Below are 22,650 nucleotides of genomic sequence, written 5' to 3' on the forward strand. Positions count from 1 at the left end.
GTGAGAAGGAGCAGACAGATGTGCAACACAAACGTCAAGAGTTTCCATGTGATGGATCAGCAGCAGGAAGAGGTTCTGCCCATGCCTCCCTCTCACTTTCACAAAGACAGGTGCGCTCGCAGCTCATTTGCATGAGCGGTCCGCTTGGCCGCACCGCCGCGTCTTCATAAGTCTGGACTCTTTTCACACGCTGGGCTGGAAAAGTGCATCAGGATGTGGCCTGCACCAGTGCTTCTGCTCGTCCAGTCGGCTCTGCTGATTCAAGGTGAGACAAAGACTCTTTCAAGTGCTCCCTAAAGGAAAAGCCTTGTGTGTGCTGGAGCTTCATCTCATCATCGCCGTCTCGTTTCAGGATCTTTTCTGACCCAGACAGACAAAATCAAGTCTGTCAGTCTTGGTGGGACGGTGACCATCAGCGCCACAGGGAGTTCAGACGTTGGTTATGATCTCAGTTGGTACCAAGTGAAACCTGGACAGGTTCCAAAACTTCTGATCTACTGGGTATCATCCCGCTTCTCTGGAACACCATCTCGGTTCAGTGGCACACGATCTGGCTCTGACTACACTCTGACTATCAGTGGTGTTCAGGCAGAAGATGTCGCTGATTACTACTGTCTCGGTAATCATGGCGGTGGAAGGTTTACACGGTGATTGAGAGCCGTACAAAAACCTCCTTTGATGACTGGTCCACTGAACAAAGATCACCAAGCAGAACCACCACCTATCTACACAAGTCCAACACACTGACAACTTCACTTTTATTTGGTGTTTATGTGAAGGATTCATCCTTTCTTCAATAAAAGTGTCCTCCTGTCTGTGGAGCTCAGCCAGGCGTGTCCACAGTGCGGCCCACATTTTTCCATGGAAAATGATATATAAATATCCAGTGGGGAAAATAAGTATTTGATCCCCTGCTGATCTTCTAGGTTTACCCATTACAAAGATATGAACGCTACAGCAAACATGTCACAAACATGTGCATTTCAAAATAAGGCACATTTGCAAAAAAATCATGGAAATCCCCATCCCTTGGCTGAAAATAGTTTGAAAACTGGCTTGAACCACCTGTCATAATTTTAATAATGATTGTTAAGCATTTTTTTGGAAATCCTGCAAAAATGTGTTTTTAAACTAAAAATGTTACGAATGAGGAATTTGAAAAGTCAATTCTCCTTTTTATGTCCAAATTCAGCTGAGAATTCTTCAGGATTGTTCTAGAACGTAAATAACTATAATTTGATGTCTTCATGAAGAAATAATCATTTTCTTTTTTTTGGTAATGCAGTCCATCTGAAAATGCATGAATAACAATAATATCTTATTTTATTTCATTGTATTTTAGTGGTTAGCATGTTGGCCACACAGTCAGGAGATCGGGAGGACCTGTTTTCGTGCGTGGGTTTTCTCCGGGTACTCCGGTTTCCTCCCACATTCCAAAAACATGCATGTTAGGTTAACTGGCGACTCTAAATTGTCCATAGGTATGCATGTGAGTGTGAATGGTTGTTTGTCTATATGTGCCCTGTGATTGGCTGGCAACCATTCCAGTCTCGCCCGAAGTCAGCTGGGATAGGCTCCAGCATACCCCCGCCACCCTAATTAGGATAGAAAACGAGTGGATGGATGGATGTATTTCAGCACAGGGGTGTTCAAAGTCTAGCACAGTAAGGTTGTCCTCAGCTATAACAGGGTTGGTGCCTCCCCAAAACTCCCTGAGAAACTGATTTCCTGGAGCATATTTTTTGGCTTTTTCTGCTGTAAACTCTGTTTACTCCTTCGATAAAACTCAATTTGCGCATGGCAATAAATGTGAATTAAATTAGAAATGAGATCAAATGTGATCAAATTAAATTAGATTTGTTTTAACTAATAATAGTCCATCCTCAACCACAAAACAGCGGCCGTTTATTCATTAATTACTTTGTGAAAAACCTTCATATCACGAGGCAGCAATAATCGAACCGCGACTGAAATTCACTCATTCATTTTCCCCGACTGACTTTGGCCGAGAGGCGGGATACCCCCTGGACTGGTCGCCAGCCAATCGCAGGGCACGTACAGACAAACAACCATTCACACTCACGTTCATACCTATGAGCAATTTAGAGTGGCCGATTCACCTAACATGCATGTTTTTGGAACGTGGGAGGAAGCCGGAGTACCCGGAGAAAACCCACGCACGCCTTCAGCGTATCAGTATGTGGAATTAAATGATGGGACGGACTGAGCAAAGAACTCAAACAAGTTCCTAACATGACTGAGTTTAAGGAACAGTACAAGTATATGGTGTCTGCAAAGTACAAAGAAGAAGATACTGAAGCACCGTGTCTGAGATCATTACCCTGAGCCTCATTGCTGAAGATAACATCTTCTGTACTCGTGTATCCTAAGTCAACTATAACTCCTTAGGACATAGTCTTTCATTTCTTTCATTTCCTGATGAGAGCTTCAACCACTAGTTCACAACATTCACCTTTTGGGAATTTTTCCACATTTTATGAGATACTGAAAATGATGAAGAAATGTCACTCTGTGCGTTGTGAATCTATGCAATATAAGAGGTTCGCTTTGTAAACCGAATGACTGAAATAAATGAACTTTTCAAAGAGATTGTACTTTATTGACACGCACCTGTATTTTGCCCTTTAAACATAACTGAAATTAGCTTAGCAGGTTTGGTTTTCTTTATGTTTCTTAAGCTGTTGGCGCCAGAAGACTGCATGGACGGCCTTGCCCCGTACTTTGAAAATGAGCATGAATCATTTGGTGTTCTTTTTTGTTTGTTTGTTTTTCACCCTTTTTGGATTTTATGATTTTAATGTTACGTTTCACACATTTTTATCATTTGTGCAAATAACATTGAGGACAAGGACAAGTCATGTATGATGAAATATATCATCATTCATTCATTTCCGTGCAAACTAGAGTTGGATGTGGTTCTAATCCTCATATGAGGTGTGAGCGGCTCCATTTTGAGTTCCCACTTGAGAAACCACATTTGGTTCCTGGAGAAAAAGACGCTGAGTCGTCATGATAGTCCACATTTTATTGAACAATGCTTAAATGTTGACCTTCTCCACCAAGTTCTCCAGCATCAACCAGGAAGAAACAGGAAGCAGAAGAGCAATCAAAACAACAATCGGCGTCTCAGGTTCTACTCTGAGCAGCGGCCCGGGTCCGTCAGGGTTTGGGTGACGGGGTTCTGCCCCTGCATGGTGGCCTCGCAGATCACCGAGCCGGCCGCGCTCCACCGGTCGGCGGGGAGGCTCAGGGTGCTGGTCCAGCTGTAGCGGCCGTCGCTGGTGGCCTCCTCCGAGCTGTGTGACACCCCCGAGGTGCTGCTGCTGCCCCCCACCTTCCAGCCCAGTTTCCAGTCCGGGGGGAAGCCTCCGCTGGCCACGCACACCGCCGTGGCACTGCCGGTCTGCAGCTGCTCCTTGGAGGGGGGGAAGATGGTCAGCGTGGGGGGCCGCACCTCACCCGCTGTTGGGGGGGAGACATGTTGACACAGACACTTTTAATGTTATGTATTTCATGCTTTAGGCCTGTCAATCAACATGACAACACCTCCTGAAACACTTCAAGCACCCGAGTCGTCATTTTACAACAGGGGTGGGTAACCTGCGGCCCGTCTGGTGAAATATGCCCCCCCGGAGTGTTTGAGAAGTAACTCTATAAGGGAACCATCATAAAAAATTCAAAAATTTAGCACACAATTTCTATTAAGACATAATATCTAAAATCTCTTACAGCTCCCAAAAAAGTTATCAACGTTTCTTCTGTTTATGGCGGCCATGTTTTTCAACCAATCTTGCTCAAATTTGACACACAAGTGCTCGTCAGGACCCTAAAGGTGTGGACCATATTTAGCGGTGATTCAACTAAGCGCCCCAACGCTACAGCGGGTGTTTTGTTGAGCTGTGTGAGACATTTCAACTCAATCCGACTAATGGGGTTTAATAACAGCGCCACCATGTGGTGTACTTGTTTGAAAAATAACAGCACGGGCAACACAGCAGGGGTGCACGTGTTGACACATCTTCACCCTTTTGTGTGCAGCCGCTCAGGAGTGGAAGAGTCGGCTTGCACCGGGGGTGTCCAAAATGTGGCCTGGGGGGGGACTCATTAAATTCTTTATTCTGAAAATACAATTACTAAAAAAAATAAATGGGGACGAAAAAAAGCAGAAAAGGTATAATGCAAAAAAAGTGTTGCTGCTAATAACACAAAGCTTACATGCAGGTTGTTTTCTTCTTTAAATCTATTTATAACTTCTCTGGACACCCCTGGATTACTCATGTACGGTATTCTTACAAATAGATTAAATACATTTATTTATTTTCTATTTATTCACATTATTTGAATATTGCTGATTTATGTCATTATTTTTATACTTTTTTCGTCTTTTGGAAAAAATACATTTGCACACAGAAAGTGAAGAAACTATCAGTCATGGCTGAGATATGGAGAAGGGGTAGGATTAAATGCACTCTGCTTCTTCCTACTCCTTCTCGGACGTGTTGAACATGTGATGTTACTTCATGTAACTTTGTTCAGCATGTCAGAAACAAATAAAGTCATTAGCATGACCACAACAACATGAAATACACAATAATGGCATGACAGGGAAGTTGGCAACAACACTCGGCTGAAAAATAAAAGCGTCTGGTACTCACAGCCGATGACGAGTTTGGTCCCACCGCCGAAACTCCACCACAGTGATGCAAGGTCGTGAGGTGGTCGTACAAAAACCTCGCCCTGGCAGAGAGATCATTTCCTCATGCGAGGAGGCTTTGCGTCACAGCTGACTGACTGAAACCTTTCAGTCAGTGCTTAAACCAGGGGTGTCCAAAACGCAGCCCGGCGCTCTCTCAAGTGTATTTCACTGGTTGAATGTCTCTGACAATAACCAACGTGAAAGAACAATAAGAAATAGAAGACTTTTTGAAGCCCCAAGCAGTAAAGGTTGAAAGTGCAGAGTGAGAAGGAGCAGACAGATGTGCAACACAAACGTCAAGAGTTTCCATGTGATGGATCAGCAGCAGGAAGAGGTTCTGCCCATGCCTCCCTCTCACTTTCACAAAGACAGGTGCGCTCGCAGCTCATTTGCATGAGCGGTCCGCTTGGCCGCACCGCCGCATCTTCATAAGTCTGGACTCTTTTCACACACTGGGCTGGAAAAGTGCATCAGGATGTGGCCTGCACCAGTGCTTCTGCTCGTCCAGTCGGCTCTGCTGATTCAAGGTGAGACAAAGACTCTTTCAAGTGCTCCCTAAAGGAAAAGCCTTGTGTGTGCTGGAGCTTCATCTCATCATCGCCGTCTCGTTTCAGGATCTTTTCTGACCCAGACAGACAAAATCAAGTCTGTCAGTCTTGGTGGGACGGTGACCATCAGCGCCACAGGGAGTTCAGACGTTGGTGATTATCTCAGTTGGTACCAAGTGAAACCTGGACAGGCTCCAAAACCTCTGATCTACTATGCATCATCCCGCTTCTCTGGAACACCATCTCGATTCAGTGGCACACGATCTGGCTCTGACTACACTCTGACTATCAGTGGTGTTCAGGCAGAAGATGTCGCTGATTACTACTGTTTCGGCTATCAGGGCAATGAAAGGTATACACGGTGATTGAGAGCCGTACAAAAACCTCCTTTGGTTTGAGTGAAGTGAAAGTGGAGGATGAGGATGACTGGTCCACTGAACAAAGTTCACCAAGCAGAACCACCACCTATCTACACAAGTCCAACACACTGACAACTTCACTTTTATTTGGTGTTTATGTGAAGGATTCATCCTTTCTTCAATAAAAGTGTCCTCCTGTCTGTGGAGCTCAGCCAGACGTGTCCACAGTGTGGCCCAGGGCCCGTTTGTCATTGTTCTTCATTGGTGTGGAAGAAAAGGTTGAAATCAGAGATAAACATGTCACAGTAGTACTGATAAGTGTCTTCAATAACACAAAGCTGAGCTAACGAGGGAAAGGCTTCTTGAGATGTCATCTGTACTTCTGTGAAGAATATGTCGGATGTTAATTTGGACCCTGTGTTCAGCAGGTTACTGAGACCAAAACCCACAGCTCTTAGTCATGCAAATGAGGTGGAGCCAGGGCCGAGCCAGAACAATAGATGCTAACGAGCCAGTATCAGAGTCGTTCATACCCAACTACAGGGAGCTACACTTCCCTTTGATTGGAGGTGCTAATGGGAGGAGAGGATTAGACCACCACTCCTCCCAGTCTTAGTGTAAGGAACCAATAGGAGGAGGGCATTGGCACACCAATTCCGCCCACTCTTACTGTATTTAAGGCCTAGGCAACCAGCACTTGTTAGTTTGCTGACGAAGCTCTTCGGATGAGGAGCGAAACGTCCGACACCTTCTTCACAGAAGTACAGATGACGTCTCAAGAAGCCTTTCCCTCGTTGGACAACTCCTGTACGACTGAGAGCCTACACAGACACAAAGCTGAGCTGTTTTTTACTTTCAATACAGTGCTTGACCACAGCTTACAACACTGCTCCTCAAATAGGGGTACTTGAGATTTAAAAAATAAATAAATGGAATATTTGCTTAGTTATAGAGCATAGAAAACCTGCTTATTACCTTCTAAATGCATTTGTTTAGCCCACTAGACATGAAATAACACCCCCATAGTCACCTTTACACTCCTATTACCCAATATAGCAGACATCATAAGAGAGAATAAGACATTCGAGACATAAATAAGACTTGTGCTAATATGTGTTGCAATAAATGTGTTCAGGGGCTAGGGGAGTTCAATGAGTGGTGGACAGGAAGTTGAGTTTTAGCTTGCCATGGGTTACTGCAGCAACAGTAGCCCGTGTTTTTAATATTTATTAGGGATTATTGTGCCTGTTGTGAGATCAGTCAAACCTACAATAAAGGCCTGTTGTTTGCCATTTCTATAGTCACTTTCTTCTTTATGTCTTATCTATTTTCAGCTGAAATGGACCATAAGGACTCGAGGTCACGAGGTCATCGTTCACTAAAAAGGACATCTTTCTGACTGTGTTGGACACTGTGGATGTAGACACTAGCTAAGAAAGTCCTTTAGAGTCAGCCCTCGTGTATCGAGATTAATTGGTTCCACACCCGATTATCCAATATTAATACATAGAATATTTTACATGTTTATGACTTTCTTAATGAGATTTTTACCATTACTAGAGTAGTGAAATAACATCCCTATAGTCTCCTTTGTTTACACCACATGGCTCAACTGTAATGCGCAGGCTACGGGATCACTGCAGGGACACAAGAGACGGCCCCTGCTTTAATCATAGCATGCTATCGAGCTAACTAGTTAGCCTCCAATTTGTGTATTATAAACTTAAGAAAGGTTTTCAAACAGAGTGGGGAAGAAGGACAAAGTACGAAGCCAAAAACCTACCACTTCCACACAGAATGGGAGGAGAACTTTTTTCCACCTTTTATCATTCTATGAATGATAATACACGTAATATGGAAGTGGCAGCGTGCGAGGAATTATTGGAACCACACATTGCGTGCTTTACGCACACTTTAAACGTTGCAATCCAACCTACCTCGGTGCTCCCAGCATCAGCGAGTGACGTGCGGCTGTCTTTTCCATCAGAGTTGAACAGCTGCATCCGTGTTCATGCCCAAGCAGAATCTGTAGTCATTCTACATTTGATCAAAGTTACTTAAGAGTTGTCAGGTCAAAACACACAGATGGTCGGACTTGTCTGCACCTTTAATCACTCAGCGGTTCTATTTACGGCAACTTCATAACACACCTCATACATACAGGAGATCCGTGTTGACAATTCAGCGTCATGGTTGCTATATTTAGTGAGTTGGGGTGCACATTAAGAGTGAAAGACTAAGAGAGTGTTTCTTGCAGACATTTATCCGGTAATTTAATAGAAGGAGACAACAAAGGTGAAGCATCGCCGCGCAAGCAAGCTGGAGTGGAGCTTGCCATGCAACGCAGGTCTGAAAGCTGCATAAACCCCTCCATAATGCAACCCAAACACTTACCAGCAACAAAGCCAAGAAGGCAGAGCTTGGACACACTCCCACATCGCCTGGCAGCACCTCGTCTCGCTGGTAGAACACGCATGGGTGTCCAAAGTGTGGTACAGGGGCCATCTGTGGACCGTGGCTCGTGGCAGAAATAAAATAAACAATAACCCTGCAACAGTGGAAAAACAAAGCAAAAAAGCATCATATAACGAGAAAAAGCTAAAATGTTGACACGAATAACTCAGTAAAAACACTAAATTAGTCTTTAAATATATGCATAAAATTAATAAACAAATAAATAAACTAATGTGGAATCTGAGACAAAAACAATGAGCTGGCATTGTTCAACTACAAGCTGGAACTATTAATTGTTGACACCCATGTTGAAAAGCCAGCATTTCAAGAAATGCTGCAAATGTTTGACAGACAGGACATATGGCTGTGAGAAATTCCACAACTTTTCAGAGTAAAGGTGACACATTAAAGAAAATATTACATTATGATGACATATTACTGAATATGACTATATATTATCATAACAGTGGTTTATTAGGTCTATAATATCATTTAGTGTCAATTTGTGGGACAATAAACATTCAAAATGCACCTGCATTGTTTTGTGACACGATGAAATAAATATGACTGGGTGTCTCGTAACACCCCTGCTTACCAGGAACTAAAAGTTCCTGAACTTTTGGAGGAAGCTGTCCAGTTGGCTGGTCTCAGATTATTTTGGAGGTGAAGATGAACTGACATTATCAGGTGAAGATGTTTGAATGGAAGATCTGTCTTCTGTGTCAGGTGTCGTTCATACACATTACGAGTTGAGATTAGGAGTTCTTTCTGAACTTTTTTTAACGTGAACGTCTCTGACAGAAACCAGCTTGAAAGAACAATAAGGAATAAAGAATTTTTTGGAACCACAAGCAGTAAAGGTTGAAAGTGCAGAGTGAGAAGGAGCAGACAGATGTGCAACACAAACGTCAAGAGTTTCCATGTGATGGATCAGCAGCAGGAAGAGGTTCTGCCCATGCCTCCCTCTCACTTTCACAAAGACAGGTGCGCTCGCAGCTCATTTGCATGAGCGGTCCGCTTGGCCGCACCGCCGCGTCTTCATAAGTCTGGACTCTTTTCACACACTGGGCTGGAAAAGTGCATCAGGATGTGGCCTGCACCAGTGCTTCTGCTCGTCCAGTCGGCTCTGCTGATTCAAGGTGAGACAAAGACTCTTTCAAGTGCTCCCTAAAGGAAAAGCCTTGTGTGTGCTGGAGCTTCATCTCATCATCGCCGTCTCGTTTCAGGATCTTCCGCCAATGATTTTCTGACCCAGACAGCCAAAATCAAGTCTGTCAGTCTTGGTGGGACGGTGACCATCAGCGCCACAGGGAGTTCAAATATTGGTGCTGATCTCAGTTGGTACCAATTCAAACCTGGACAGGCTCCTAAACTTCTGATCTACGATGCATCATCCCGCTTCTCTGGAACACCATCTCGATTCAGTGGCACACGATCTGGCTCTGACTACACTCTGACTATCAGTGGTGTTCAGGCAGAAGATGTCGCTGATTACTTCTGTTTCGGTGCTCATGGCGGTGGAAGGTATACACGGTGATTGAGAGCCGTACAAAAACCTCCTTTGGTTTGAGTGAAGTGAAAGTGGAGGATTAGGATGACTGGTCCACTGAACAAAGATCACCAAGCAGAACCACCACCTATCTACACAAGTCCAACACACTGACAACCCCCTTGAATATTCAAACTGTCAGCCTCTCTCTGTGGACATTCAAAGTGAAACTGAACAGTGGAGGAAGGAAACAGCCAGTAATTCATCGACATTTAAGAACGATCATTTTCACAGCAAAAGCTACTAATAATCATGACTTTTTCTTAAAAAAGGACAAAAGACTCAAACACGATATATGTGTTTGTGTAAGCTCACTCTTCTACTCCTGAGCAGCTTGAAACAAATGGATGAAAATTTGTCAAAACATGCACCCCTACTGCATTGCCCGTGGCATTACCTTTCTAAAAAATACACCACATGGTGGCGCTGTTGTTAATGTGGGATTGAGTTGAAATTTGTCACACAGCTTAACAAAACATCGACAGTAACTTTGGGGTTGTTTGCCAAATCACCATAATATTTGATAAACACCTCTAGGTGACTGACGAGCACATGTGTGTAAAATTTGAGCAAGATTGGCTGAAAAACATGGCTGCCACCAAGCAAGGCGTCTTAGCAATTAATTGTCCAAAAGTCATTGAGGATTTGTCAAATGATGATAAAACTTATGAAATTCAGTTATTACTCTGTATTACATGTATGCTAGCATGTCTTCCAAAACATTTTAACCACAACCCTTAGGAGGCGCCACAAATGTAATTCATGTTGGTCAGTAAAACACACACACACACACACACACACTCACACACACACAGCAAAAAGCAGGACTGCAGACTCCTCCTCTGGGGTTTTTTGGGAGTAGGTTTATAATGTTGTTCCAATCGACTTGTGTCACATGCATTGTTCCCAACGAGGATTAAATGTTATTGGATTGGTCAGCAGTGACGTGGGCGGACACTGCCAGAGAGGCCAGTTTAGGTTTAGTTGCCGGGTCAGGGAAGGCAAAGCAACATAGGAAGACTTAATAAGACATGCCGCGGGGATAATGGGGATTGCCGAGCGCGACGACATGTAATGAATGAATGAGCCCATGCTGAATTTTATTTAAATGTATTACCTGCTGGCAGTGTGTAGTTTATCATAAAAAACATTTAAACTTTTTATCCAAAAGCTAAGCAGTTTTGCATCCTCAAATGAACCAAATTGTGATCTTAAAACCGAGGTATGTACTGAACTGTGACAACGGCATCCCCTTACACCACTAGTGTCTATAGTATAGTACACTGACAAAAGCCTCCGTGTACATTTAAGTCAAAGTCGTTGGTGTAAGAGCTCACAGACGTCAACAAGCCGGCCTGTCTCTTTGTGAATGGAGAGGATAGAAGGTTGGGGTGATTGAACTCTCTAATGATCTATGAATGGAATCAGTCCTTAGCCCTCTTAAGCCTGAGCGTCGGCAAAGGAAGGAGTCTCTCTTGGCATGGAATGGGGATAATCCCATGAGGGAACACTTTACCTGTAATGAGCCAGAGAGAACACTTGCTGTCTTGAGACTGAATGAGCACATCACTGTCGAGAGCAGACAACCAACGGCAACTGTCGTCCCTCTTGTCGACTCTAGTGGACGGCGGCTCTCGCTCGAGGGGACGCAGAGGGCGGGGGTCCCTGGTGGGTCGGGATGGAGTTGTGTAAGAAAATGTTGCCCAACGTGATACCGATGAAGATCAGAGCGTACGTGAACGACTACTGCAGGAGGAACGGCCTACTGACTCTCTCTGTGTTTGCGGTGGTGACGGGCTGCGCGCTCGGATTCATCCTGAGGTCACTCAACCTGTCTACACAGGTAAGGATGGATGGATGGACTGCTGGACAGTTGGACAGATGAACGGATGTCTAGATGTATGACGGATGGATGGTTGATCTGGTGGATGGAAGGCAGTTATGGCGGACGGGAGTGATGAATGAAAAGATGCATGATTGACGGACAGAAGGATAGATTGATGAGAGTATATGCTGATGATGGATGGAAAGATGGATGGTTGGATTGACGGCTGGAATGGACAGATTGATTATGGGCTAAAGGGTGGCTGTCCAAATTTTTGGATTTATGGATAGTAGATGGTTCAACCAAAGGATAGATGGATGGATGAATGCACATGCAGCTGGTTGGTAGTAGTAGAGCTGGTAGTAGAGGTTGATGAGGATCCTTTGACAGACAAACGGACAGATGGATGGGTGGGTTGACAGATAGGATAGATAGAAGGATGCCAGTGTTGGCTGACGGATGGTAGGAGGTATAGATGAATGGAGGGATTGATGGATCAATGGACAGATGAATGGCTGGACAATAAATGAATGAACGACTGGATGAAGACATGGATGGTTGGGCTGACTGACAGGCTGGATGTTTGAACTAAAGCAGCGATTCTCGACCCAAGAGTGGGTCGCAGAGCAATTTTCAGTGGGTCACGGGTTTTTGTCCTGGGCAAAAATATATATATATATATACATAATTTCCTTTTTTCTGTGCTATTCGCTTGCTACGCCAATACAAGGTGGGTGCCATGTTTATGGGCGACTTTGGCAAGTTTGAACAGGAGAGGAAGGACAATGAGTTGGGGACTTAACATGCCTTCTGTCCGACACACAGCTGCAGATATCTGCTGGAAATGAGCGCACCATAAAGAGGGACACAGGGTCTCACCGCTGCAGCTCATGTTGTGTTGTCACAGTCCCTTTAAATATAAGATGTTTGAGAAGGTTGATTTGAAAAATTCCCACAGTCTTGCCATTGAGGGGTGATGGTGGGTCCTGCAGCCAAACCAGTTAAGAAACACTGAACTAAAGAATGGATGCGTGTTTAGGCCACTAGATGGCCAGAGACATGGATGTACAGAGGGCCAGATGGATTACAGGACAGACTAAAGATTGAGACTGATGTACAATAGATGGTTTTACCGATGAACAAATGGACACATCAATGGATGGTTGGACGGACGGAAATTAAATGATGGAGGGGCAGAAGGATGGATAAATGGTCAAAGAGACCAAGGATCACTGGACAGACGAATGGATGGATGGATTGGGCTAGGTCAATGGTTGGACAGTAAGTGAATGAATGACTGGACGGACAGTTGGATGTTGGATGGCTGGTCTTAAGGATAAGTGGATGGAAAGGTGGTAATATAGTTGGATTCATAGGAGCATGGGTTGATAGATCCTTGGACAGACGGATGGACAGACAGTGGTTAGAGCCATGGATCGGTGTTACAAGAGATGGACAGAGGTGGAAAAATGGAAGGCAGTGTTTACTTTTCCTGTCCTTTTTCTGCCTCATTGAGATGTGCCATCAAAGATCAGTTTCATTTTCTGGTGTTTCTCCCTTACACAGGCCAAGATCTACTTCTCCTTCCCTGGGGAACTGCTGATGAGGATGTTAAAAATGCTGATTCTGCCTCTCATCACGTCCAGGTACAAGACGGTCTCTCCTGGATGTCTTCAAAGCGTCCAACTTCCAAACCTCATTCCTAACCGTGCGCCTCCCTCATTTGCACTCCAGTCTTATGTCCGGTTTGTCAGCCATGGACACGAAAGCCAGCGGTCGTCTGGGGGTCCTGACCATCACCTACTACCTGTGGACAACCTTCATCGCCGTCATCGTCGGCATCGTGCTTGTCCTCATCATCCACCCGGGGACAGGCGCTGAGAAGGACGGCCACCACTCGAGCTCGGGTCCTGTTATGACTTCAGCTGATGCTCTTCTGGACCTCATCAGGTAAAATATCTTTGGTTGTCTTGGCTACAGGGCCATAGATCGTGAGAATGGCTCAGGTTCTTACGTTCTTTTGCAAACAGTGTTCACAAGCCTACAGATACAGTATTGCTTGTTTTCCCACTTGTTTTTTAATATAAAAGATAAGAATAATTGTGGAGGGTCCCACCCTGGTCCCTAGCTTTGTGAAAACGTGACCTCCAGAACAATTTAGTTGATTAGCCCTGGTCTATACAAGCCTCCATCTCACCCACAGTACAGGCTCTACTCAAGATATGCCCATTTTTATCTTTTTAAACGTGAGTCTTTGCTCTGTAAGACCCACTAAACGCCTGGAGGCAAAACAGTGCGGCCCAATTAAATCTAGTCCAGATCCAGTTCAAACCTTGTGAACTCACTCTGCCTCAGGATCAGGAAGCGGTCTAATCTTCAGGGATCATATGGATCCCAAGTGCTGATCAGAAGTTACGGGGGACTATGATCTCGTCTTGAACTCTTGCTGCATGCTTTGAATAGGAAAAAGTAGCGCCATCTGATGCACAAACATCAGCTTTTTAAATCGAAAGACAGTATTCCAAATGGAAATTGGAATACGAAAGCTTAGTTTCGTTTATGTTGAGATCAAAGTGGGATTAAAGAACTGCAAATGAGACATTTTTTGGCATAATCATCAAACGTGTCATCTTACGTGTAGCTTAGCCATTTTACATTTTTGCTAAGACAAAAGTGTAATAAAAAAAATGAAATTTTGAATAGTTTTCAGTTGTTACACAAGTTAATATAAAAGTGAGTTCAGAAACGGCATTTTTAACAGATTACAATGTTGCGAGGAACGAAATTTTTGCCTTTTGTGTAGCTTCGTCATTTTCTGTTCCTGTTAATATGAAAGTGTGATCAAAAACAGAATTTCCAACGGATTTCAATGGGAGAGTTTTTGTCACGTGGAACAAGTGTGTTTTTTGTGTAGCTTTGGCATTTTAGCCTTAAGTTAAGATGAAAGTGGGATCACAAATAGCACTTTCATCAGTTTACCGTGGGGCATTTTTTGTCACAAAGAACAAATGTGCCGCTTTTGTGTAGCTTTGTCATTTTAGGTTTATGTTAAGATGAACGTGTGGTCTAAAACGGCATTTCCGAGGGATTTCAATGGGACATATTTTGTTGCGATGAACAAATGTGTCAGTTTTTGTGTAGCTTTGGCATTTTAGCTTCAAGTTCAGAAGAACGTGGCATCAAAAACAGCATTTTCCATAGTTTACAGTGGGACATTTTTTTGTCACAAGGAACAAATGTGTTGCTTTTTATGTAGCTTTGCCATTTTAGGTTTCTGTTAAGATGAAAGTGGGATCAAAAAAAGCCTTTCCAATGGATTTCAATGGGCCATTTTTTGTCACGAGGATCAAATGTGGTACTTTTTGTGCAGCTTTCCCATTTCAAGCTCGTGTTAAGAAAAAAGGGTGATCAAAAATGACATTTTTAACCATTCAATGAGCAGATGATTATTTTATTGTTTTTATGAATATTCTATGGAAACTGTCACATACGGCTAAAAAAACGAAATGGCACAAAATGTCCCTTGGTTCTTATAAGTAAAATAATTGCAGTGTCACGTCCCGTCTAAGAATAGAAGGCCACTTATTGGTGATCTGTTAATCCTGCACTTTCTCTACAGTGGCTTGTGCGGCGGTATGCTTGCTATAGTCCCTGAGTGTGTGTGTGTGTGTGCGCGCTCTGGCTTACGGCAGCACCATTCATGGAAGAGCTCCACTAATAAACTCCTCCGTCTTAATCTGGTTATTCAATAGGTGCTGCGATTGGCCGCTGGGTGCGCGTCCGTCTCTGCGAGCCAAAGGTCAGCTTGTCTTCTTGCTTGCGTGCTGGCCTCGCCGTCACTGATGTCCTGTCTTTAAATACGGTCCTGGCACCTGATGCGGTTTGGATCTTTGCGAGCACCTCGCCTCGTCCCCCATTGCCGCATTTGAACTCGGCGAACGTTCCTGCTCCCGTTCTAAATAAATCAACCAAATCATTACCATTAACATGTCATTAACTTAGCCATGTTGTACTGAACGGACAAGACAGAAATGTCTGCAATGGTTTCTTAAAAACACCATAGCGCTCCTGTCACACAGAGAGGATCTTTGACTTGTGTTTTTGCAGTCCATACTTTAAAACAGCAGAGCACTCCTGTCTGTAGAGGATCTTTGACTAGTTTTTGCAACAGGTGCTTTAAAGCAGTAGAGCACCACTGTCACATATAGCGGATCTTTGACTTGTGTTTTTATAGTCGATGCTTCAAACCATCAGTACACTCCTGTCAAATAGAGGATCTGTGACTAGTGCTTTTGCAATGGATTCTAAAAAAAACAGTAGACGAGTGCTCCTGTTAGGTTCTGAACAGCAGAGTCTGTCAGATATAGAGGATCTTTGACACGTGTTTTTGCCAAAGGTGCAGAGAATTCCTGTCATATAGAGGATCTTTGACAGCAGAGCATTTCTGTCATTTAGAGCAGGGGTCTCAAACTCGCGGCCCGCGGGCCATTTGCGGCCTGCCAAGTCCCGTTTTACGGCCCGCGACTTGACAGGAAAGACTACTGTAAATGCGGGCCGCAAGGTCTAAATTAAGCCAGTGATGCTCACAGGGTTGCTAGATATCAGCTCTTAAATTAAACTTTAATATAAGAGCTGATAGCTAGCAACTTCCATGGTTTTCTTGATAATAACCAAAATTAGACGTATTTCCTGCACCATACCCGATATCGTTATAGATATTATCGTTATCGTGAGTCTTACTCCCAATACTTGATGAGGCCCAGACTCTACCTCCAGTGGCCCCCGGGTAAACTGAGCTTAAGACCCCTGATTTAGAGGATCTTTGACTAGAGTTTTTGCAATGGGTTCTGAACAGCACAGTGCTGCTGTCAGATATACAGGATCTTTGACAGCAGAAAATATATGTCATGTAGAGCAGGGGTCCCCAACCACCGGGCCGGGGCCGAGTACCGGTCCGTGGGCGGGGCCGAACTTGGCCGAGGAAACCTTTCAGGTGAAATGATAAAAAAAAAATACACACACAAAAAAATACTTTGTAAATAAGTAAATACAATTTTAAGTAAATGCATATAAATTTGGGAAATATGAGCCATCGTTTTATTCAATTATTATTATTATTGCATGTTTATGTTGTTGCTAGTGTCCCACTTTGTTTGACAGTCCTTGAACGCACCATTGTACGTGCTCTAGCCTTCTCCCACTCTGCACGGATTGTCAACTATGCTGTATTTTTATCGGGGGTTTTTTCACTTCATATTTGCTCTCAAATGCTGATACTCTATGGGAATGCATAAAGGTAAAGTTTGATTACGTTATTGAGTGCTAATGTGTATATTTATTGTGTGAACAGGTTCTAGTTCATTCATGCTAGCACACTGCTTGTTAGCACACACGTTAAGCAGCGGCGCTGTGGATGGTGGGTCTGTATTCACTAGGTGCTTTTAATTTGATGTTGTTCCTGTCTTAGTTTTACACAATACATACTAAATGACATAAATTACATCGCGATACGACCCCCACCACCACCCCACCGGTCCGCGGAGATTTGTGGGAACACGAACAGGCCCGTGGGTCCAAAAAGGTTGTGGACCACTGATATAGAGGATCTTTGACTAGAGTTTTTGCTACGGGTTCTGAACAGGGAGTGCTCCTGTCACTTATAAAGGATCTTTGAGAGCAGAGCGCTCCCGTCACAGGATCTTTGACTTGATTTTGCAGTAGGTACACAATGCTTCTGTCACATACAGGATCTTTGAGAGCAGATCATTCCTGTCACGTATAGGGGATCTTTGACTAGTGTTTTTGGAGTAGGTCCTTAAAAACAGCACAGCACTCCTGTCATATGGAGGATCTTTGACTAGCGTTTTTGGAGTAGGTCCTAAAAACCAGCACAGCGCTCCTCTCACACATAGAGGATCTTTGAGAGCAGACTCCTGTCTCATTAAGAGGATCTTTGACTGGCGTTTTTAGAGTACGTCCTTAAAAGCAGCACAGCACTGCTCTCATAGAGAGGATCTTTGGCCCGTGTCAACATTGTTTGTGTTTTCATTCATGACTGCTGTCTATTATGCATTTGGTCAACATTTGAAGGTATCGCAGAGCCTTGCGTTGACGTGGTTGATGTGTGAAACTGAGGTTTGTTGTGTCTTACAGGAACATGATCCCTTCCAATCTCATCGAAGCAACCTTCCAGCAGGTCAGCAGATAGTCTGTGGCTTGTTCCTCAACTTGCAGTAAAAAAAACCTCAATCCAGCGCTCTTCTTGTCCACCAACAGTACCGAACAGACCTGGTACCCATCGTGCAGAGCTCCAACATCAAAGAGTCGCAGGCTAACTACGTGTACGTCATGCCCGACTACCACAACCCTCGCCTGGGCCACCCGGTCTTCCTGGAGATCACCCCGGCCCCCGACATCAACTACAAGATTGTTCCCAGTACCAGCAAGGGCATGAACGTCCTGGGGATCGTCATCTTCTCAGCCGCCATGGGTGAGGACGAGAAGGAGTTGGTGGACTGTGCGACACGGGGCGTGACCTTTCCTGCGTGTTCCTCAGGTCTGCTGCTGGGGAAGATGGGAGAGCGAGGAGCCCCGCTGGTCAACGTGTGCCAGTGCATCAACGAGTGCGTCATGAAGATCATTAACGCAGCCATGTGGTGAGGTCACACTCTTATGCAAGGACACACAGCGGTGAAAATTAAACCACAGCCAGATTACTTCTAAAGATAAACGTCACACAGCAGCTCAGCAGCACCTGAAGCGTCTCTGCCAGGAAGGAAACAAGATGTCTACCTTTATGAGAACCATTTTAAAGAGCTGAAAAGTCAATGCGGAAATAACAGGACCTTCCATTCATCCGTTCCAGGGTCAAACCGGAGCTATCGTAGCGCTTTCATTAACAGTGCTGGCATTTTAACACTTGGAACAGTCATACAAGTGTAAAAATAAGTTAACCAGTGTGTTGACACATTGAAAACCATATGGCCATGCGTGACGCTAAAAGTTGTCGCTTTTAAACTTTCTTAACTGTCATACGAGTGCACTTTCATTTCCTGTTTTAGGGTCAAGAAAAAATGAAATATCATGTTTGCTTCAATTATCATCGCTGGTCAGTTAACCCCCCGTAGTTGCCGGGTGTGTGGTCTACAAAAGCAAAGCAGTGCTGGGTCAAAAAACGTCAACAGCTGTAGGCAACCTCCTGATGTGTGTGTTTTTTCAATCCGCTCCACAAGATTGCTGCATTTGAAGTACCATGAGTGGTCCGCCTTTAGCAGCTTTATCTACCTCTGCATGTGCTTTAAAATGTCCATTGGCACTACGCAACTGTCTGTGTGAGTCCTGCATGTTATTTGCTTACAATCAGCTCATCGGTGCTACTAATGCTGGCTGCGCAGTTTGCTCCTTGCCGCTATTACAACATTGGTTCTGTTGCTGTTGTGCAGTATACGTACTCATAAATGACCATGTGGTCAAAGAGAACTAAGTTTTCTTTTCTAGTTTCTCATGCACTCCAAATCATTATTAAAGTGTAACAAATGCACAACTTATATTATGGAACCCGCTTTAGTCGGTCCTGTTTATGACGACAACCCGTCTATGTGGACCAACTCATCAAGTTCTGGTCCACCGTGTTCTTAGTGCCCGCTTAAGTCAACAATGACATCAAATTAGAGCGCCAAAGAGGTCGTTCTCTCTTCAGACTCCTCGTTGCGGCTCCCACACCGAGTTCTGTGATTTTTTTTTTTTTTTAACACCAAAGCAGAGGAAATGTGTGTTTCTGAAAAGAGTAAAGTATCCGCTAGTCCGCGAATGCATCTACACTGCGTTCTGACTGCTGATTGGATGAGCAAGGGAGGGGGGAAGGGGTCAGTTTGAGTGCTACCCCCGCGGTAAGATGCCCATAACCATGAATACGTCCCGAAAAAGACAAATATATGAAGAAAATAAGAGTTTCATTCTGAATAGATAAATTCCTTTGCCTTCACTGCCAATGACGCTGGCGAGAAATTAGCAAACAGAAAACTGACTAGATAGGCTGTCCTATCTAGTCAGTTTGTTCCACCTAGTCATTGGATATGACCTGATGACTAAGGCTGTCCTACCTAGTCAGTTTGTCCCACCTAGTCAGAGTATGACCTGATCACTAAGGCTGTCCTATCTAGTCAGTTTGTCCTACCTAGTCATTGAATATGACCTGATGACTAAGGCTGTCCTACCTAGTCAGACCCAGTCAGTTTGTCCCACCTAGTCATTGAGTATGACCTGATGACTAAGGCTGTCCTATCTAGTCAGTTTGTCCCACCTAGTCATTGAGTATGACCTGATGACTAAGGCTGTCCTATCTAGTCAGTTTGTCCCACCTAGTCATTGAGTATGACCTGATGACTAAGGGTGTCCTATCTAGTCAGTTTGTCCCACCTCGTCATCGAGTATGACCTGATGACTAAGGGTGTCCTATCTAGTCAGTTTGTCCTACCTAGTCATCAAGTATGACCTGATGAGTATGGCTGTCCTACCTAGTCAGACCCAGTCAGTCTGCCCCACCTAGTCATTGAGCATGAATTGATGAAGTCAATCCAGTTGCGATCGATGTCCTGCGAAGTCAACAAACTGCTGTTGGTTGAAAAATCCTTTATTATCTTCGATTCTCATGTCTCTGGCCTAAGTCACAGTTCCATGTTTAAGCAATGGCTACTTTTGGTTAATGCCTCCTCTGTGCGGATTCGGTAAATACGGAGCATTTTCAGTGCATTTGTGATGTGTCATGAAAGTCCCATGAGATGTCCTACAGAAAAAGAAAGTGTACGGATTTTTTTGGGGTCAAATTGAGTGACTTGATGGACACACTCAAACTGCAGGAACATTGCAACACTGTGGTCCTTCTCTGCCGCAGGTACTTCCCTTTCGGAATCGTGTTCCTGGTGGCAGGGAAGATTCTGGACATGCATGACCCGGCTCACTTGGGGGAGAAACTGGGCATGTACTTCATCACGGTTCTGTCTGGCCTCTTTGTGCACGGCCTCATCTTGCTGCCCCTCTTCTACTTCTTCTTCACCCGCAAAAACCCCTTCACCTTCATCAGGGGCCTGCTGCAAGCTCTCGTCATCGCCTTGGCTACCTCTTCAAGGTGAGCCGTCCGACCAGGGGACCCGTGGTCCGATCGCCCATTCCTGACATTATTCTTATCTTTCAGCTCGGCCACTCTGCCGATCACCATGAAGTGTCTGTTGGAAAACTGTGGTGTGGACCGGCAGATTGCTCGCTTCGTTCTACCTGTGGGGGCAACCATCAACATGGACGGCACGGCCTTGTATGAGGCGGTGGCGGCCATCTTCATAGCTCAAGTCAACGAGTATGACTTGGACTTTGGTCAGCTGGTCACCATTAGGTACCTGGAGTTAAACCCGTCAGATCCATCCATGTTTGGACTTTTTAGATGTCTCACATCCCGGCTTCTTGATCCGTAGCATAACCGCCACAGCAGCAAGCATCGGGGCAGCAGGAATACCTCAAGCTGGTCTGGTGACCATGGTGATAGTCCTGACCTCTGTGGGGTTGCCGCCTGCTGACATCTCTCTGATTGTGGCCATTGATTGGGTTCTGTGAGTCCGCACACCACAATGCACTTTGGATGACAAAGCATACTGGGCTGTTTTTTTAGTCTGGTCTGTTTTTCGGTTTCCAGCGATCGCTTCAGGACGATGATCAATGTCCTCGGCGATGCCTTAGCGGCCGGAATCATGGCGCATGTATGCAAGAAAGACTTCGAGAGGGCGGCAGCTACAGCCACCACCGCCTCGTCCGTTGTCAGTAACGGAGGAGGATCCAAAAGGGTAAGCTTGAGTTTTGGATTCTGAGTTCGTCTACCTTTTGAGTCAAGGTCATGGCTCTAGTTAGGTTAGATCAAGGTTGCCACACAGAGAATGGAGTTCTGAGCGTCTGGTCTGGTCTCTGGGTTTGGGCTCAGTACTCAGGAGTTAGCTGAGGGTTTTGAGTCCAAGTTCCAATGAAAGTTTGGCATTCAAAGTTGAAAGATTGGCAAAAGTTGGCGTCGGTGAGACCTAGGGTCCTGGAGGAAGGTAGTTCTGTGCTTGGGTCTTGGGGTAGGAGTTGTAGGTCAAAGTAAAGGTCCTGGATTTGGACCTTAGGGTGGTTTTGGCTTTGGGTAGTTCTAGGGCTACGTCAGGTCATGGGTAAGAGTTTTCAAATTCGAGGGCATGATTTGGCGTTTGTGGGTGTGCTGGAGGTCTCAGTTGGGAGAAGGTAGTCCTGTGGGCGGGTCAGGGTTGGGGGGTGGTCTTCTCGGAATAGGGAAGGGTTTCTTGGGTCAGTTTTAGGATTTAGGTGAGGGTTATTGGTGTGGCATTTTACAGGTGAGGTTAGGGCTCTCATGTAAAGGGAAGGTAGTTCTGTGCTTGGGGAAGGAGTTCTAGGGCTAAGTCAAGTCCTGGGTTAGACTTTTAGGTGCTTGCGGTAGGCGTTCTAAAAGAGGAGTCAGGGTTCAGAGTAAGACATTAAGGGTTCTGGCTTTGACCTTTTGGTGTTTGGATCTTGCCCCACTTTTTTCTACTTGTAAAATCCGCTTGCATCTTTTCACCAGAGAGACACAGTGATCTCGGTGGGTAACCAGAGCGTGACGCTGTCTGACGCGCCCCTGATGGCACACCGCTGCGACTTTGTATTTGAGGTGGACGGGGACAACATCCTGGAGAAACCTGTGACCTGCTACAACCTCTGCCAAGTCTAGAGACACCTACTCCCGCCAGCGGGGCCCTGCCACCGACCAAACACCCACCTGAGACCCAAGCTTTCGCCAGTGCCTAAGAGAAACCTTCACTACTTCATGTACATTTTGCTGTCATTGCACTGCAATTGGAGGATAGTCATTGAGTTTTACGCTTTCACTGTAGGGAGTTTCCTAGTTAGACTCCAGTCAAGTTGCCTTAAAGTGATCTCACTCATACTGAGACCGCAGCAGCTGAATGACAAGCAGTAGACCTAGAACAGTCACAAAAGTATACAACAAAAACAGCAACATTTTCCTAGTCAAGACTGTTTTTATACCAATGGTTGTTTTTTTGTGCGTATGTTTTCCAAATAAAACTTGCCTGACTCAACCTGTCAGATCATGCTTTCAATTTTTACGACTGTTTAGGCAAAATGTGTTTTATTTCAGGTCATCTACACCTTGATTTTAT

General features: G+C 44.8%; 1 protein-coding gene and 3 gene segments (V, D, J or C); 3 read left to right on the forward strand and 1 right to left on the reverse strand.

Moving 5' to 3' along the window:
- The first annotated feature begins 213 nt into the window (after positions 1–213).
- On the forward strand, positions 214–651 carry LOC129192735 (Ig kappa chain V region 3547-like). The segment is given in 2 exon segments: positions 214–265; positions 353–651. Coding segments are annotated over 2 exon segments (351 nt in total).
- Positions 652–3,144: 2,493 nt separating this feature from the next.
- On the reverse strand, positions 3,145–7,627 carry LOC129192736 (Ig kappa-b4 chain C region-like). The segment is given in 3 exon segments: positions 3,145–3,483; positions 4,677–4,758; positions 7,562–7,627. Coding segments are annotated over 3 exon segments (477 nt in total).
- A 1,538-nt stretch (positions 7,628–9,165) lies between these two features.
- Positions 9,166–9,615, forward strand: LOC129192738 (Ig kappa chain V region 3547-like). The segment is given in 2 exon segments: positions 9,166–9,217; positions 9,305–9,615. Coding segments are annotated over 2 exon segments (363 nt in total).
- A 1,527-nt stretch (positions 9,616–11,142) lies between these two features.
- On the forward strand, positions 11,143–22,574 carry LOC129192247 (excitatory amino acid transporter 5-like). Its single transcript, XM_054796050.1, has 11 exons — positions 11,143–11,470; positions 13,019–13,098; positions 13,187–13,402; positions 17,606–17,648; positions 17,729–17,942; positions 18,009–18,108; positions 20,346–20,579; positions 20,646–20,840; positions 20,920–21,054; positions 21,138–21,285; positions 22,053–22,574. The coding sequence occupies exons 1-11, from the start codon at positions 11,306–11,308 to the stop codon at positions 22,197–22,199; spliced, it is 1,677 nt and encodes a 558-aa protein (XP_054652025.1). The 5' UTR covers positions 11,143–11,305; the 3' UTR covers positions 22,200–22,574.
- Positions 22,575–22,650: the final 76 nt, after the last annotated feature.

This window comes from Dunckerocampus dactyliophorus, chromosome 13 (assembly GCF_027744805.1).
Source record: "Dunckerocampus dactyliophorus isolate RoL2022-P2 chromosome 13, RoL_Ddac_1.1, whole genome shotgun sequence".
NCBI lineage: Eukaryota > Metazoa > Chordata > Actinopteri > Syngnathiformes > Syngnathidae > Dunckerocampus > Dunckerocampus dactyliophorus.